We start from the raw sequence: 18,205 nt of genomic DNA on the forward strand, positions 1-18,205 counted from the left end.
TACAGCAAGTGGCAGGGCTTCGTTCTTTTTCGTGACCGAATAATATTCCACTGTATGTGGGCACCACGTCTTCTTTCTGCACACGTCTGTTCATGGACACTGCAGTGGTTTCCATGCCTTCTGCGATTTCAAATAGTGTCTTTTCAAATTTTTGGTTTTGTGTTTTTGGATATGTACCCAAGAGCGGAATTGCGGAGTCATCTGGCAGTTCTATTTTTAGTTTTCTGAGAAACTCCCATACTGTTTTCCATATGGGCCACACGAATCTATATAGTCCCACCAACAATGTATAGGGGTTCCCTTTTCTCCACGTCCTCACCAATATTTGTTATTTGTAGACTTTTTGATAACAGCCACTCTGACCACCGTGAGGTGATATCTCATTGTGGTTTTGATTTGCTTTTCCCTGATATTTAGTGATGTTGAACATCTGTTCACGTGCTTGTTGTCCATCTGTATTTCCTCTTTGGACAGTTAAGAACTTGTTGTTCAGTTGCTCAGTCTGATTATATGATGTATTTTTAAATTAATACTTTTTTGGATGGTACTTACATACAATGTGTATATCCCATTGTATGTAAGCCTTAAAAATAAAGGACGTTCTGCTTGGTGGAATGCTTTGGTGACGACATAGATGAGCCTAGGGGGCGTGATGCTGAGTGAAGTAAACCAGACCCAGAAGGACAGATGCTGTATGATCTCACTTATATGAGGCTCTGAAGTAGTCCAAAACCACAGAAACAGGCAGTGGGGTGGTGGTTGTCAAAGTGTGGAGGGAGGGGCGAACAGGGAGGGGATGGCCAAGGAGACAGAGTTTTCGCTCTGCAAGATTTACGAGCCCTGGGGGTCCGTGTGCAGCATTGCGCCTGTAGTTATCGGTGCTCTCTCGTTATCTTAAAAATGTGCCAAGACAGTCAATCTTAGGTAAGTGTTCATAGCACAAGTAAGTAAGTAAACGAAACTTTAGAAGCCCAAAGGACACTTCTGGAGGTGATGGTTGTGTTTATGGCATTCATAGTGGTGATGGTTTCACAGTTGTTGTTCAGTCACTAGGTCGTGTCCAACTCTGTGAGACGCCATGGATGGCGGCAGGTCAGGCTTCCCTTGTCCTTCATCAGCTCCCAGAGTTTGCTCAAACTCATGTCCATTGAATCGATGATGCCATCCAACCATCTCATCCTCTGTCACTCCCTTCTCCTCCTGCCCTCAGTCTTTCCCAGCATCAGAGTCTTTTCCAATGAGTCAGCTCTTTGCAACAGGTGGTCAAAGTGTTGGAGCTTCAGCTTCAGCATCAGTCCTTCCAGTGAGTATTCAGAGCTGATTTCCTTTAGGATTGACTGATTTGATCTTGCAGTCCAAGGGACTCTCAAATGTCTTCTCTAACACCACAGTTCAAAAGCATCAGTTCTTAGGCACTCAGCCTTCTTTATGGTCCAACTCTCACTTCCATACATGACTACTGGAAAAAAACATAGTGTTACTATATGGACCTTAGTTGGCAAAGAAATGTCTTTGCTTTTAAATACAGTGTCTAAGTTTGTCGAAACTTTTCTTCCAAGGAGCAATCATCTTTTAATTTCATAACTGTGGTCATTTCACAGAGGTATAGTTATTTCCATACTCACCCAGTGAATGCATTAAATATGCACACACTTCAATAAGGCATTTTTTAGATAATTAATATTTTCCAAAGTTAGCAGACATAATTGGGTTCAGATACCGAACCCCAAGTCTTCTTTTAGCTCTCGTCACGCACTTTCTACAGTAGACATTCAGAAGAGAGTTTCATCGCTGTGGGAATCGTGAGAGCTTGTTTCAGTGCCAGGCTGCTCCTTCAGAGATGAGAATAAGTTCATTCCTCTTCATGATCTGCTAACCAATTGTAATAACAATGATATTCAGAGCAGCAGGTTTCTCTGGTTGTTAGTAACTCAATTCAGTATATGAACTCGACATAAACATATTGAAATCATAAAATAACTGGCATTCACCACCAATCTCCATAAAATGCTTCAGCCATTTTCAAAAAGTGCCTTCTCTGTTAAGTAGGGAGAGAAACAACTCTCTACTGTTCAGAGAAACAACAACTAAAGCAACAAATATCTCCAACAAGTAAACCAACCTGCCTCAGTTTCCTGTTCCTACTCAAGCACAAGAGGTCAGACTGACCCCAGTGGATGTTTGATTAGGGAGTAAATTGATTTAGGGAAGAGGTAATTTTACTTAAGCCACAAAGCTTAGAGAGGACTCTCATTTCGGCTTAAACAGCAAATGAACAGCTGTTCTTTTCAGTTTAGGGAGACAAGCTGTTCTAGTACCTGATAAATACAGGCTATGGCTCAGCCAGTACATTCTGCAGAACATGGATGAGGGGGCAGGATGGAGCCCTGCAGCCTCCCCATCCACCAACAGTGCTCAGCATCCTCCTGGCCATGTGTGAAGAGATCGGAAAACGACAGGCTGGCCTCCTGGCCTCAATGGTTATTTCAGCTCCATCACAAATCCCAGCTTTGAATGTCCCCACAGTAGATGACCCTGCAGTGTGGTGTGTACACGGGTGGGTATTCTCTATATAAAGATAAACTCAGGCTGTGTTGAACCCACAAACCTGACCAAGAAAAGATGCCCTGAGGCACAGACTGTTCAGGAAAAGGAACCCGGTGTGTATTTCACATCAGGACACTTACAAGTGTTTCACTTCCATCCTGTTACTGAAAAACCAGCTATCATTCTGTTGTGCAGTTCAGATGAGATGGTGGGGCCGGCTTGAAGTCAGAGAACTTGCGAGCATTGTCATGTAAATTCTAGGCAGATGCTCTGAACTCATTTTTTATCTGCAGATTGGTACACTGGCTTAGTCCCGGGGGCCAAGGTAGATTTTCACATTCTTTTTTATTATTATTATTTGGCTCCCATATTGTCCGGAAGAGAACCTCTGGCTTAATTACATGTCTTGCATAAATGGACACCACAGGACTGAGGCAGCATCTCCAGGTGGGCTGCGTGGCCACAGGATGAAGGAGGAGACGCTTCCAAGGAAGTGGCTAGAATCTCAGTGGACTTGCTTCTTCGGTTGGGGTCCATGGTACCCGCTGCCTTTGCCCTGCCAGCTGCTCAGAGGCTGCAGCCAGTGGACGCCTTAGTGATCACAGCCAAGGGACAGAGCACACCTTCGGTGGAACTCACACCAAAAGGGGAAGGGGAGAGGGCTTCGCCCAGGCCCTCAGCTGGCCCAGAACCCCCCGTCTCCTTCGTGTTATTTCCTTTCTCGTGCGTCTGGATCTCCGCCAGCCATGACGCAAAAGCCAGGCCCTGAGTTTGAATTTTGAATGCTGTGTTTGAGAATTGTAACAGATCAATGCCTAGTAAATATGTATGTGATGACATTAAGACAAGCGCCTAATAATGTTATTAAAATAATCGCCACAAGAGCAGTACCCCCAGCTAATGAAAAGGAGACAGAGAGGAGAAAACAGCCTTGATTTGGAAGGTTCGGCGTTGAAGGCAGTAGCATGGCGTCTGGCTCTTGCCATTTTCTGTTGCTGATACCCCTCATTTATCCATTCATCTGTACCGTGGTTACCTTTATCCTCTCAAGCTGAGTGGAGGCCGAGGAGGGGAGGGAGGGGAGCCCACTGGAAACTTTCAGGCTGAGGAGGTCCAGCCACTGGGCGCAGCAGAGGCAGAGAAATGAGGGGGGCGGAAGTGGTTCAATGCAGAGGGTCGTGGGAGCTGGTAGAAGGGGGGCCGGTGCAGGTGGGAAAAGCTCCACGTGACCCGATAAGCGTCTCAGGCTTTGTTCTGCAGGGTGGGCCTGGAGGGTGGCAAAAGGCAGAGCCCACCCAGCACACGGGCCACCCCTTGATAAAGCTCAGACCAACCTACAGCCTGGGAAGGGACTTGTAAACCTTAAATGTCACAGAAGAAGAGAAAGGGGAACGGGCAACACTGAACACAGATTTTTGTGTGAACTAGAGGATTTTTTGGACAACTTTCTCTCTTTGCTTTCACATCCTTTTCTTTAAAAGGAAGAACAAGTGATCCTCTTCAGCTGGAAAGCACTTGTGCGAGTCCTCTCTGTGTGCGTCTCATCTCTCCTTCTCATCCTCCCCGCAGCCTCCACGCTGAGATGGATTTTATTTCTCTCTCAAGCCCACTTGTGCTCCCTCATCTTCGTACTTCTCACTATTTTCATGATGTATGTCAGCCCCGTTGCTAGGCAGCTGTTACCCTCAACCCACCACTCAGCCTCCTGAATGCTGGAAATTAGCCCCAAATAGCTAGAAAATCACCCTTCCGCACCTGCACTGTGTTTACCGCGAGAGCAGGGATACGCGGAGCAAATGGCAGTCCAGGCACGTACGTAGAAGGGGCGAAATGCATCCTGTTTCCCCCGGCCAGACAGCTACGTTTGTGCTGGACGCCAGGTAGAGAAACCACGCAGGGCCCTGTGTGAAAAATATCAAGGGAATGAATGGTTAGAGAAGAAACTGCATGCTCATTGTTCTGGAGCTAAAAATTAATGGACAAGTTAACCTGGAGAAAAGCAGAAATACACAAAAATAAGCATGGGGAGAATGTAGAATCTGTAGATTTCTACCAGCACTGCCTGTAAGGTCAGGCTGTTCTTCCTTGGCTCTAAGAAGCAAAACACTCTCCTTCACCTGATGTCTTCTCCCGTCTTTCCCCTGAGGGCGAGCTCCCTGCAGCTCCATCTTCCCCTTCCTGTGGATTATCCAGGCCTTTCTCTGGGAGAATGAAGTGGTCAGGAATCCTCAAACATCCTTTCATTGTTCTCAGTGAAGCAATTAAAATAAGTCCCTAATAAGAGAAATGCCATCATCAGGTCTTGAAATTTTAAAAAAATCACATCGTTCCGGAGATATCATTTTAGCCAGAAAAAGGCGTGTTTCGTCTTTGAGCATATGCGGCAATTAGAACACATCTTGGGCTTCCCTGGTAAAGGATCCACCTGTAATGCAGACCTGGGTTCGATCCGAGTTGGGAAGATCCCCTGGAGAAGGAAATGGCAACCCAGTCCAGTTATTCTTGCCTGGAGAATCCCAGGGACAGAGGAGCCTGGCGGGCTGCAGTCCATGGGGTTGCAAAGATTTGGGCACGACTGAGTGACTTCACTCGGTGACCAGTGCATTCCTTGGCAGAGTATGCGGCTCATAATAGGTGCCCAGAGAATATTTGCTGAATAGAATTAAATTTTAAGGGGTTTTGAGACTGAAACTTTCATGAAAGAATTTTCTTTGAGAAAGAAGAGAGGAAATGAACATTCAACAAACGATTTCAGGAGATTGCATCTAAGTTTTTTTTTAAGCATTAGCTTAATATATATCCTTTGTATTTTTCTAAGGCAGTGATTCTACAGTTTCATGAGAGTCAGCTAAGAGTCATTACAATGTTTGACCAGATGCCTGCAGTTACTGAATGAGCTCTTTCTTTGTTTCTAGGACCGTGAGGGACAGAATCTCAATATTATTCTTGAAACCAGGAGGAACAACCCATTTTGAAAAGAGGAATATTTATTTCATCACTTTCTTTAGATCCTACTTTGCATTTCTTAATTGTTAGCTTCTTCTCTGTTTCTGCAACTTCAACCTACCCCTCTTAGAATATAGAGGCCCCAGAAGGAAAGGGCCAGTGATGTGGTTCTTTCACATATTCTTTCGTCAGCGCTGCTCACATCTGTTACTGTTCCATCATCGTCTTCTGGATTCTGTGAGTGCGCCGAGGAGAGTTTTCACGAATCCTTGATGTAGAAAGAGCTCTTAATGATGAGTATGGGCGCCGTAAAATTTTCCAGTAACTGTGATAGGCCGTGAGTTTGAGTAGGCTCCGGGAGTTGGTGATGGACGGGGAAGCCTGGCGTGCTGCAGTCCATGGGGTCGCCAAGAGTCGGATATGACTGAGCGACTGAGCTGACTGACTGAACTGTGCTAGAACTCGCTGGGAACTGAGCTTGTAGACCAGGAGGAAGGGGAAGTTGAAAGTCATCGGAGACAGATTTCACAAGAGACATGAGACAGATGGCGTGTCTAACACGGTTTTAGCTTTCAGCCCCAAGAGAACCCCGAGTGTTCCGCATCATAAAGGAAACAGACCCAGTTTCCTGCATGGTCCTTCTGACCAGACAGGCAGAAGGCTCCGACAGAAAAGAAGCTGACCCCAGCTGAGGAATGGCCAACCGGGGAGGCGCCAAGTCTGGTTCGGGGGCGTTGGTGACATCTGGTCCACACCTCCTTTGGGCGTTTCGCCTCCACGCCCCTTCTGGGTCTCCTGAGTTGCACGACTGTTTCCTTCTGTTTATGGAGAGTTTGTCCAGGAAAATAAGTTATCTTCCCAGACTTCTCCATCTCAGGCAATGTCAACTTCATCCTCGGTGTCCTCGGTCAAGATACTTGGGGTCATCCTCTCTTTCTTTCCCATCCACATCAACGCCTGGCAGAGCCGATTAGATCTGCCTCAAATATGACCGGGTTTATCAGTTCCCACCGCTTGGAAGAGCCACGTCCTGGGAGGCTCTCCCCAGGCCCCGCGCATTCCCGTAGCCTGCTCTCTGCCTCGCGGCCGTGATGATTCTTCAAGTGTCCACTAACGTGGCTCATCTGCCCACAGCCTTGCTCCCTAGGGCTCTCCGAGTCCCAGATGAAGCCCTTCACGTCACCCGTGGGGGCCCTCGTCCCCCCGTGTGGTTACCTCTGGGTCCCTCTCCTCCATCCACCCTCCCACCTGCACCGGCCGCCCCGCCCCCTCGGTTCTCTGAGCATGCGCACACGGCCCGCCCCGGGCCGCCGAACCCCACACCCCCGGTGTGAATCCTGTTCCCCCGAGCAGGTGATCAGCAGGAATCTGCTGAGCAGGAATCTGCTCACCCCGAAACCTCCCCTGCCTCATTTTCCTCCATCTCTCTTGGATCTGACCTCCTTCCTCGTTTACATTTCTATTCTCTGTCTCCATCATGAAATAGAAGGGCTTTTGTCCGTTTCGCTTCCTGCTGTGTTCCTGGAATCTGTTGTGTGCTCTCAGATGGTAAAGTCCACGTGCAACGCAGGAGACCCAGGTTCGATCCCTGGGTCGGGAAGATCCCTTGGAGAAGGAAATGGCAGCCCACTCCTCCGGTATTCTTGCCTGGAGAGTTCTCTGGACAGAGGAGCCTGGCGGGCTACAGCCTGTGGGGTTGCAAAGAGTCACACACAACTGAGCGACTGACACACTTGTCTGTTTTCTTTCCCGCTGCGTTCCTGGGATCTGTTTTGTGCTGAGTCAGTTTTGGTTGGTTGATTGAATGAGCCCGAATGAATGAAACAGAGGACGCGATTCTGGACATGGAACTAGATAACAGTCACGTCTCTCATCCCAGATGGGGCTGAGACAGGAGGGGGTCAGTTGGAAGAGTGGACATTGACTTCTTACGGTTGGCTGGTCTCTCTGGGGCCCAGGGCAGGTGTCAGCCTGGCTGGATGGAGGTGACCACCTCCTGGACCATGGAGGCCAGGGATGTGTGGGAATAAGGGAGGAGAAGCCCCTTCTCCAGACCCCCACCCCCTGTGCTCAGGACCGCGTGTGGCTCTGCGGTGGCCATCACCATTCAGTCTGGGATGGAAGTCTCTGGGAGGCCAAGCTTCAGTACAGGGGTGGACCCGTGACTCCATCTAGAGGCGACATTCAGATTCCAGAGACAAGATGCTTTTAATTATATTAAAATAGAGCCCCTCACCCTGTCTAAGATGACGCTTTTGTCTTTTCGGTTGAAATGTCAGAATTATACCACTTTAAGTGTCAAAAGGACTATATAAAACGAGAAGAGAAAGGCACCGCGTGTTAAGACTTTTGTTCTGACTTGTTAATACTGTATTCAGATACTTGAATTATGTCAGTTCCATTCTCCGTGATAATTAGCAGAGTTCCAGAATGAGACAATTATAGAAGAATAAAGAGATTATGTGAGTGATTTCGTTTCATTGTGTAACCGGCTAAGTGGTGGGAATGCACTGCTTTTCCTGGGTGTTTGAATGAGTCTGTGTTTCATTAGGAGCTTAGTTCACTGCCAGCAGCTCAGTCACCCAGAGGTCAGAGAACCAAGGAGTCCCGTCTCTGAGAGTCCCATCCGCCCGTGGCCCCCGTGCCTTTGGCCGTTTCAGATGTGTGTGCCCAGTCTCGTCCCTTTTGCTCTGGAACCGCCTGGGGCCGGGGAGGCTTCCTTCGTGCCTTGAACGACCGCCGCTGGTGGAGACACCGCCTCCAGAGTCAGGCCACCCCAGTGCAGTCCCAGCTCAGGCCCGTCCACGTCTGTGTCAGGCCTCTCAGGGGGGCTTTGAGCCACAGAAACGGACTCTCTCACAGTTCCGGAGACGCCAGTGGGGCCCAGCCCTCTGGGGCCCTTCCTTGCCTGCTCTAGCTTTGGGGGTGGCCCCCCAGTCCTTTCAGCTGCATCACCCCACACCCGCCTCCCTCGCCAAGTGGTGTCCTCCCTGTGGCTCTGTCCTCACACTGCATTTCTGCCTCTTGCCAGGACACCAGTCCTGTGGGATTCGGGCCCTGCCTGCTGCCGTCATCCTAACTGCATTGCGTCCTTCAAGCCTATTTCCAGATCGGGTCACATCCATGTATCCGCTGTGCTGTGCTTAGTCATCAGTGGGCTCTGCCTCTTTGCTACCAGCCCGCCAGGCTCCCCTGTCCACGGGATTCTCCAGGCAAGGATGCTGGAGTGGGCTGCCATTTCCTTCTCCGGGGGGTCTTCCTGGCCCAGGGACTGGACCTGTGTCTCCTGAGTCTGCCGCATTGCAGGTAGACTCTTTACCTGCTGAGCCATCTATCTATTCAGGGCGGCGGAGGGTTGGGGGAAAACACAACTCAACATCGTCCATGTCAACTTGGGCAAGGGATTTCATTTCCGTGACCATCAGCTTCTCACTGTCGAAAGAGGGCAGTCATCCAGACGTGTTGCACCTTCAAGGAGCGTGGGAAGCAGCAGGTGAAAATTCCTGGCACTTGTTTGGTGCTCGAGAAACGTTCTTCCCTGTCCTCCACTCCTCCAGCCCAGCTTCTTGGCCTCCCATCCTTGATCGGGTTGCTCACAAAGCTCCTTTGGATTTTTCCATACCACCTCACGGGAAAACCTCAAAGAACTTTCTGGCCAACCCACTAGTTACTTTCTCCACACATAGACATTTCTGTAGACACCATGCGATGTACAGAGATGACCCAGTGCCCTGGGGAAGATCACACACTTCGAGGACAGATAAAAATTGAATTCACGTGTATAGCACAACATAGAATTTGTACCACATCCTGAGAAGCACGCAGGTGCAGTACCGAGAGAGGGAGAATTCCTGCTCAGTGTCTTGCCAAGGACCTCACAGCAAATCGCTGCAAAGCTGAAACCTGAGTCTGGGTTTAGGTCCCCAGTCCAGTTTCTTTCCTATTCAGAAACATTATACAATTATGTTAGTTATCACCTTTGAACCCCTCGAACGTGGTAACGCATAATCCCTTTTGGCCCCCTGATGCCCGCAGGTCATGTGCCAGCATCTCTGGGGAATGCCCATCACCTTCAGGTGGTCCCTCCACTGCCCCCTGCAGCTTCCTCCTGCTTCCCAAGCCCCCACACACAACCTCTGTTATCCCTGATTCCTTTGCTCTGTGCCAGCCTGGAAAGACCCTCTGCTCTTCTGCAGCAACCACAATAAGACCAGCTTAAAAAAAAAACACAGCAGATACCGAGTCTAGTGCCTACTGGGTAGGAAAGCATATTCTTGCCTCTTATTTAAAAAAAAAGGAAAAATAATCACTGAATATCATCAACAGATCATCTTAGACCATTCGGTGTGATCAAAACGATGAGCGGGAGCTTTCAGAGCCTTGCCTCTGGCACTCCAAATGCATGTTCAGCCTCTGCTGCTATTTTTACTCCCTTCTGTGCCCTGAGTTAATACATGAGCAAAAATCTAGGTTTGAGAGGGAAGGGATGTTGCTGATGCTGCCATATTTATTTTGCCTGACTCGTGGCTAGCAGGACGATGACGATGCTCAATCCAGGGCAGATAAAGTGGTGGGTTGTGGGGGACAGCGCTAAAAGGATTTTAGAGAGGAAACAAAAGTCTGCTGTTGGAAAGGTCACACAGGTGTATTTTCTCAGGGGTAATGCTGTGCCCCAGATCCGTAGCTCCTGCTGCCCTGCCCCCAAGCCCCGAGCCCGCACAGTGGACACCCTAGTTTCTCTTCTGTACCTGCAGAAATGAAGAAGTGGTGTGGCTGCCAGCGGGGCTTCCCAGGTAACTCTAGGGGTAAAGAATCCACCTGCCAATGCAGGAGACCTCAGAGACATGGGTTCAACCCCTGGGGCAGGAAGACCCCCTGGAGGAGGGCGTGGCCACCCACTCCAGAATCTGCCTGGAAAATCCACAGAGGAGCCTGGCGGGCTATAGTCCACGGGGTTGCAAAGCACTGGACATGATTGGGTGACTGAGCATGCCCACGTGACCGCCAGCGGGACACGTCCAGCTCGGGTGGGGGAGGGTGGAGAGGGGTGGGCAGCCAAAGGTGCAGGGGATTCATTGTTTCCCTCGGGAAGCAGACCACCTTTTAGAAGATGCCAGATTTGCTGCAACAAACTTGAGATGGATAGCTAAGATGTTCCACAGAAACTGACAGAGAATTGCGGTGATTTACTGATCGGCAGTAAGTTCCCAGGGTGGCCCAACGTGAGGATTATAAACACACCAGATGGCGCCCTGTGCTTCTCTCCTTCCTCCTGTGCTCATCCTCCCCGCCCCGCCCCTCCCCTTTCTCCTAACGCTGTGTTGCTTGCATGCCAGGTTAAATGCCCTTGCGTCCTTTTTTTTTTTTTTTAAATGGGTCATATAATCTTTAAAGACATTTTTTTTTTTACAAACCCAGAGGAAAACTTTATATAGCCATGAATTTCAGCCAGACAGTGAAATTTAATTATTTGGAAGAATTTTCCAAAAATAAAAGGTCCCTCTAGAAGATTTAAAGCACTCGGTCTCCACTCTGTGGGGAGGGCACTTCTCTACTCCTCACTTATGTAAGGCTTCTGGGCGCCTTGGTCTTCGTTTATTATAGATTCTGACTAAATCTAGACTCACTCTCAAGCATTGATAAAGAATGCTGGAATACCTTAAATGGTGTATTTTAAGAGTATTCTAAAACTCTGAATGAGAGCTAATAAGTTCGTACTCTCTCTCTTCGAACGCGCTTTTGATAAATGGTTTGCATCTCTCTTGGTAATATTAAAGGTACGCTAGAGGACTGAGAAGTATATTTGGTTCCTTTTAAAGTCACATCCATGTAAAGGGCAAGGGCTGTTCCAAGTGATCCAGGGTGAAATGCACGACACACGGAGGTGTGAGGGCACAGAGGGCAAAGTAAGAAAGGGGAAGGATTTAAAAACTGGGTAACAAAGGCAACGCTGCTGAAGAAAGCCGTTTGCTTGACCAGTTCACTCATGGCTTTCCTGTCCCCGCTGCTTTTGCAGGTACAGGCCCTTGGCCGAGACCCTCCCTTGCAACGAGAGGACACTGCCCGCTGAGGAGAGGTGCCGGCTGGCCCTGAAGCACTGCCCGTTACCTGGGTGGCAGGTGGGTGACCCCCAAGCTCCTACCAGAGCAGGTCAGGGTTGCCAGTAGGTGAGCTGAGTCATTGCAGGAGCTGCCCAAGTGTGTGTGTGTGCGCGTGTGTGTGTGTGCTCAGCCACTTCAGTTGTGTCCGACCCCATGGACTGTAGCCCATCAGGCTCCTCTGTCCATGGGATTCTCCAGGCAAGAATACTGGAGTGGGTTGCTGCTGCCTGAGACTCACCAGCAAAACCAAAGTGCTGTGATGTGTTTGGCAAAGACGGATGCCAAGTGTAGTCCCTGATTCACCAGTTTCATCAGCAAACATAGGACAAAGGAAGCCCGGAGCCAATGTTTATGACTCAGGGAGGAGTTCAGGATTGAGTTTGCCTGCGTCTCAGACCCCAACATAGGCAGCAGAGCCTTCTGGAGTGTCTAAAAGGGGAGAAGTTGGAGGAACCGAAACAGGGGTGGTTGACGGAGCCCAGGGTTCCCTGGTGTGGAAGCCATGCTTCCAGAGGGGGAAGGAGCAGGAGACGGAGCAGGGGTGTGCTCTTCAGAAACCCAGAGGCGCAGTCTGGATCTTGTTTAATCCCTGAAGCAACTCAGAAGGCCACCGCGACTAGTGCCAGGAAGAGGAATGTGAAATGTAAAAGAACTGAGGAACAGAACTGAGCAGTGGTGGGAGTCGGGGTCCTTGACACCAGGAATTCCTGCAAGTTTCTAGCTGTGAAGCATCTGAACCTGCACAGGAGGCAGTAACCGGTAGTTTCGGCAAAAGAGAACAATTACGGGAGAGCAGATATAAGCCTCATCTTTAGAAACGATGGGGAGGCGGAGTGTCTCTGAGGGAAAATGTATGATGGGTGATGAGGCCAAGAAAGGTGCTTTAGTGCAAAACAACACGAAGAGGCGGTGCGGACTAGCTGATGTGTCTGAAAGGGGAAGACAGGGTCGGTAGGGCAGGTGTTGAGCCCTGGGGTGACACCAGCATCCTCACCCGTCCATGGCGAAGAACCAAGAACCTAGCATTTTAGCATGGATGAGTAACGGTTTAATTGTCGGTGCCACCCAAGCACTTTCTTTATTATCCTATCTCTTGTTCTTTCCCTTTTTTAACTAATAACGGAGTTGAACTTTAAATAGCGGTCTGAAGGAGGACGTGCACACAGCCTGTAGTAGGCACAGATGCACATCCGTGCCAAAAAACAGGATAAAAAAAGGAGGGGGAAGGAGGAGCTGCTAACGGAGAGTGAAGTCAGCGAGCAGCGCAGGACTCAGCGGCATCAGACGTGGGGCTCGCGTGCAGAACTGTTCCACAGGCTGGAGGGAGTGAAGTTATTTCAGCTGACTCACTCTCAGAACTTTAAGCCAGTGTCTGGGGAAAGATGGAGGGCAGGAGAAGAAGGGGGCGACAGAGGACGAGATGGTTGGATGGCATCACCGACTCAATGCACGTGAGTTTTTGAGTAAACTCCAGGAATTGGTGATGGACAGGGATGCCTGGCATGCTGCAGTCCATGGGGTTGCAGAGAGTCAGACATGACTGAGCGACTGAACAACAATTGAACAGAAGTGAATAGAGAACACAAAGATTTTGTTACATTTTGCTCTTTAACAAACACAGATAACAACTTTATTAATGTTGAGAAAGAACCTTGAGTTGTTGAGGAATCTGGAAAGATTCTTCCACTAAGAGAGGGACTGGCAGGAACCACAACACCTGACCAGCCTTCGGTCTTCCAAGACACCTGATTGGAGTCTGGAGTCAAACAGGGAGGGAGGGGGCCCAGGGAACAACCCAGGGCAGCCAGGCAGCTGTCCCTCTCCCCACGTGTGCTAGGACACTTTTGACTTTGCCACTGGGTACGGTGTGACGCTGAACCTCACACACACTGGGCCTTTGAAAAAGTACCTCAAAACAAAACATGGGGAAGAGTTCCCATTTCATTACACTAATTTATTTTCCTTGGCTTTTTTATCTCCTTAAAGGAGGCCAAAGAAAAGAAGAAACGTATTCATTTGCAGATCGTATTAGTTTATGTGTTCCATCTTGAATAGTTAGGAAAGGTGGCTTTCTTCAGCTTCTCTAAGACGTAACCTTTCATATTCTCTATGCTGTAAGACAAATTATTCACTCTAGAGAAATAAAGTGTATTCCTATTTCACTCTTGTACTAGTCAGAAGGCAAATGATTAAAAAAAACAAACAACTAACTTCTTATCTAAAAAGCCAGACCCCTCAGTTTCAGAAGTAAAGCATTTGTTTGCAACGCGTTGAAAGTTACAGGCAAAGTTGTTACCACTCTCTTGTGGGAGGTTAACAAGAACGAGGATTAAATAAGAAATGTTTGAATCAGCAGCCGGTCCTAATGGGTGGTTTTGTTCAGGCACCATGGTCCTCAGATTGCTAAGAGGCCAACATATGTTTCCATGAAGCAGCCCTATGCATCCTCTGGCTCTGAGTGGTTAGCCGTGAAACTGATGGCTATTCTCCTCCATACGCTTAGAAGTGATGCTCGAAGAGGAAGAGATTGGAGCCGTCCTTGGCTGCGTGAATCTGCACAAAGTGTTAGCGAGAAATTCTATTCTCTGAACTGAAAAGCGGGTCTTTTCTGTGGCTCTCATGGGTCTTGAGGATCCTATGAGATCACTTCCTCTCTCCCCAACAGCCATCACAACCTGTGCAGGAAACCTTCACAGCATCAGCACGGGGGCTCGAGCTCCATCGCTCCTGTTCTTTTGCACATTAGAGCAATTCTGCACGTGCTGCTGAACACTGGGGTCTGCTTCTGTTGCACACGAGGAGACAGAGTCGTCTTCCATCAGCGCTGTGCGTTTGTTTAGTGATCCGCGTGTGCTGTTTACTGTTCATGTAGCCGTGGGACTGGAATCAGTACACGAGGCCTTGGGATTTCTGAAATCTCATCAGTAATGATTCCTCTCATCCTGGACGTCTGTTACAACAACTCCGAGCATGTTTTATTTATTTTGCTTTGCTTTATCCAAGTTAACCCTGATAGCGAACAATGCCATGCGGCAGAAAGAAAGGAGGCAGTGAACAGGAATAAGCTGACTGCAGACGTGAGGAAGTCACTGTAGAGACTGGATTCCTGATCAAAATGCAAGGTGGGGCGCATATTTCGTCTCGGCCAGAAGGCCCTTTGGCGGGACCAGACCCGGCTGTTCGGTGGCGGGTTCTTTCCGCTGCACTCGCTCCGATCTGTATCTTTTAATGTAGCCACTGAAAGTCCCTTTACTCGGACGACAGAACTTGAAAGGTACAGATTATGCTTCCAGAGCAGGGCTTTGATCAGAGGCACCGGGAGGTTCCTTGATGAGCCTGGCAGATTGTTTCCTGCAGTTAGTGTCTTTTTTTCCCCCGTTTCTCATGCACCCGGTAGATGGAGATAAAACAAGCTGGCTGCTTGCCATTGCTGCCAGTTCTGATCGGAATCTGTCTTAAGTGAGCATCAGCCCCCTGACCCTTCTACACCCACGGCTTTGGGAGGCTGGGTCCTGACTTAAGGAAAAAGAAGGAGAAGGAGAAAAGGGAGAACAGGAGGAACTGGGCTCAAGGGAGGAAATGTTTGGTCCTGTCTGGTGTGTAATGTCCGTTCTAGTCTGAGAGCAGAGACCTGGCTGCTCCAGGCACCCGGGGATGCCACAGGGCTGGCCAGCATCCACAGTGCAGGTGCCACTCCAGGAGTGCTCACCTCGCCTTGACCCCTTGGGCAGAGGCAGGCAGAGACCCATCCTGCTGAACCAAGTGGCAGCGCCCCCAACAGGCAGGTGGCCGGGCCATGTTCCTGCCTCCCCGTCCTTCGCTCTTGTCCTCAACTCCTGAGGTCACCCAGCCCGTCTTCTACCGAGCCACTCCTGTCTGTCCCCGACCAGTGGAGTAAGCGTGTTGAGGAGGCTGTGTCTGCCCTGTGGACTGCATGTCTCCAGCAAGGGCATCTCACAGGCATATGCTTGGTGCAGACTTGCCCAGCCGGTCAATGAGTCTTTGTCGGTAAGAAACCACCAAACGACTCTATATATGCAGACGTGGGCTTCTCAAGTGGCATGGTGGTAAAGAACCGCCTGCCAGTGCAGGAGATGTAAGACACTCAGGTTCGATCCCTGGGTTGGGAAGATCCCTGGAGGAGGGCATGGCAACCCACTCCAGTATTCTAGCCTGGAGAATCCCATGGACAGAGGAGCCTGGCAGGCTACAGTCCAGAGTCGCAAAGAGGCAGACAGGACTTAGAGGCTAAGCACTCACTCACATACACAAACATATATGAATCTTTAAAATCTGGAATAATTCACAGAAACCTAAGAGCACTGATATCTGAAGGATGGTTTCGAGATGAGAGTCAAATGGAATTTTAGCGTATGTTTATATTTAGAAGGTGAAATGAATTCATAGGTTACTTCTGTAATTAAAGATAATTTTTAGAATTTGTAATCACTACCTAAATATAGCTTAAGTGGAACATTGCATGGGGCCAATTTAATTATTTTAAGCATGTATGAAAAAATTGTAAGTCACATGGACAGTGCTTTTCCTAAAGCACTTTTGTTTCCAAAAGAGCAGTTAACCTGTTGGTAGTTCACACCACCAGCCCTTACTTCTCCAAGGAATCTTCATAGGATTTGAACTGGTCATCACAAGTTTGGGCAGACTCAGTCCTGCCATTGCTTGCTGTACATTATCAACATCACTGCTTTAATAGAAGGTGGTTTTAACTTGATGAGAAGTGAAAGAAAATTGTGAAGCTAGAAAAGCATCAGTGCTTGGCGGTTTCTTGTTCACGTGCATGAAATGACAAATTTTAAAAACACTCTGGATGAGCTTTATCCTTATTTCAAAGCAGAATTTAAGTAAGTTGCTCAAAAAGCAATTGAAGTTTCCTGAGATGATTCGAATAGACTCTACAGGACTGACTTCCAGGATGGTTTTATGTCTCACCAGAGGTATTTTTCTTCATGAAACAAAAAGTCTATGGATTACTTCTTTTGTGGAGGGAAAAACAATCAAACTGTTTTGAAAATAAGTTAAATGAAGCTACTAGTTATTAACTTTCTGCTATCTGGTATTTTAAAAAAGTATTCAGGTATTTCATTTATTTAAATATATATATTTTTAATTCGGTCCCACTTTAAAAGTTACCTTTAAAAATAATCCCTCCAGTCTGTGTTCATTTATCAAACCTTTTCTGCCCGATTTTCACAGCCATATACCAGCGATGGGCAGGCCTGTATTAGCCATGCTATGTCACTTCCGTAGAGGGGGAAACTTCTGAAACTAATTCTAAGTGGAAAAATAAATGGTATCATCTGATTTTCACACATTTTATATGAATCAACTGGGTAGGGGATGCTGTCTTCTGTGTAGTTCTTTGAATGCTATATTCATTTTCAAGCCATCTGGAGGGTGATGAAGAGAGAAACGGATCTCTCTGTTCAGGGGCACCAGGGTGTTGGGCAGCCCCCCACTTGGCAAGGCTTCCACACGGATGGCTTTTACTGTCCTTCCAGACAGTTCTAGGACTCTGGGGTGAGGGGAGCCTTGTGGACAAGCAAAGGCGTCCCGTGCGACGCCTGTCACAGGACATCGTGGAAGGAGAAGCTGAGATGATAACCTCAGGGAGACTTCCTGCATTCTCTAATGCCATGAGGATGGGGAGTCAGACACAAGAGGGCTCCCGATGACTTGCTCAAGGTGGCACAGACGGGAAGTAAAGAATCTGCCTGCAATGCGGGAGGCGCGGGTTCGATCCCTGGGTTGGGAAGATCCCCTGGAGGAGGGCATGGCAACGCACTCCAGTATTCTTGCCTGGAGAATCCCATGGACAGAGGAGCCTGGTGGGCTAGTCTATGGCATCACAGAGTCGTACACAACTTAGCAACTGAACAACAATAACACACAATCAGGCAGACTGTGATTTGGGGAAATAGTTCTTGATGGAAATGTGACATAAAATGAAGAGCGAAGTGACCTAGCAATATGGAATACAGAGTTTTGTAAGAAATTAACGTTTGTGTATAGAATAATAATTGCAAATATTCAAACAATAAAGTCCATGGCTAAAGAAAAAAAAATGTAGCAGCTAAACTCCAGTAAAAATTTTTAAAAATGTAGTTTAAGGAAGAAAAAAAGAGAGAGACACCAAAAGAACTAGAAGAAAGCAAACCCCAGATTCAGTGAAGTCCGCTCTCCCTGTTTGTGCTTATTCACTACCAGAGCAATCGCAGTCATTGTTTTCTGCATCATCTTCCTCTGAGGTCGGTTTCATCCTCCACATCCTCTCACTTAAGGCATGGCCTAGATTCCACTGCATGTCTTTCTGAAATATATGGCCCTGCAAGGATTCACTCTGACAGTGCTGAGAATTGCAAGATTAACATTTTACCATAACATTAAATAAAATCAGTTGGATGAAGGATTTATTATTTTCATTATCTAAAATAGTCCAGTAGAGAAAAGATAATAAAAGTATGAGCAAGAAACTGTTCAAGTTTTAAACATGCTCCACTTTCTTCACATCTTTGAAGACGAGACAATTGTATTAGGGCCCTTGGCTCTTATTAGTACAATAAATTAATGGTTTATAGCCTTTGTTTTATTAC

At 48.0% G+C, this 18,205-nt stretch overlaps 1 protein-coding gene across 1 annotated transcript in view; it reads left to right on the top strand.

Moving 5' to 3' along the window:
• The window catches only part of MYO16 (myosin XVI), a 395,654-nt gene that overhangs the window by 282,620 nt on the left and 94,829 nt on the right, over positions 1–18,205 (top strand). The window contains exon 27 of the mRNA XM_052650218.1: positions 11,510–11,612. Coding sequence (XP_052506178.1) covers positions 11,510–11,612 — 103 coding nt within the window. The remainder of the gene's footprint in view (positions 1–11,509; positions 11,613–18,205) is intronic.

Source organism: Budorcas taxicolor, chromosome 12, assembly GCF_023091745.1.
Source record: "Budorcas taxicolor isolate Tak-1 chromosome 12, Takin1.1, whole genome shotgun sequence".
Taxonomy (NCBI): domain Eukaryota; kingdom Metazoa; phylum Chordata; class Mammalia; order Artiodactyla; family Bovidae; genus Budorcas; species Budorcas taxicolor.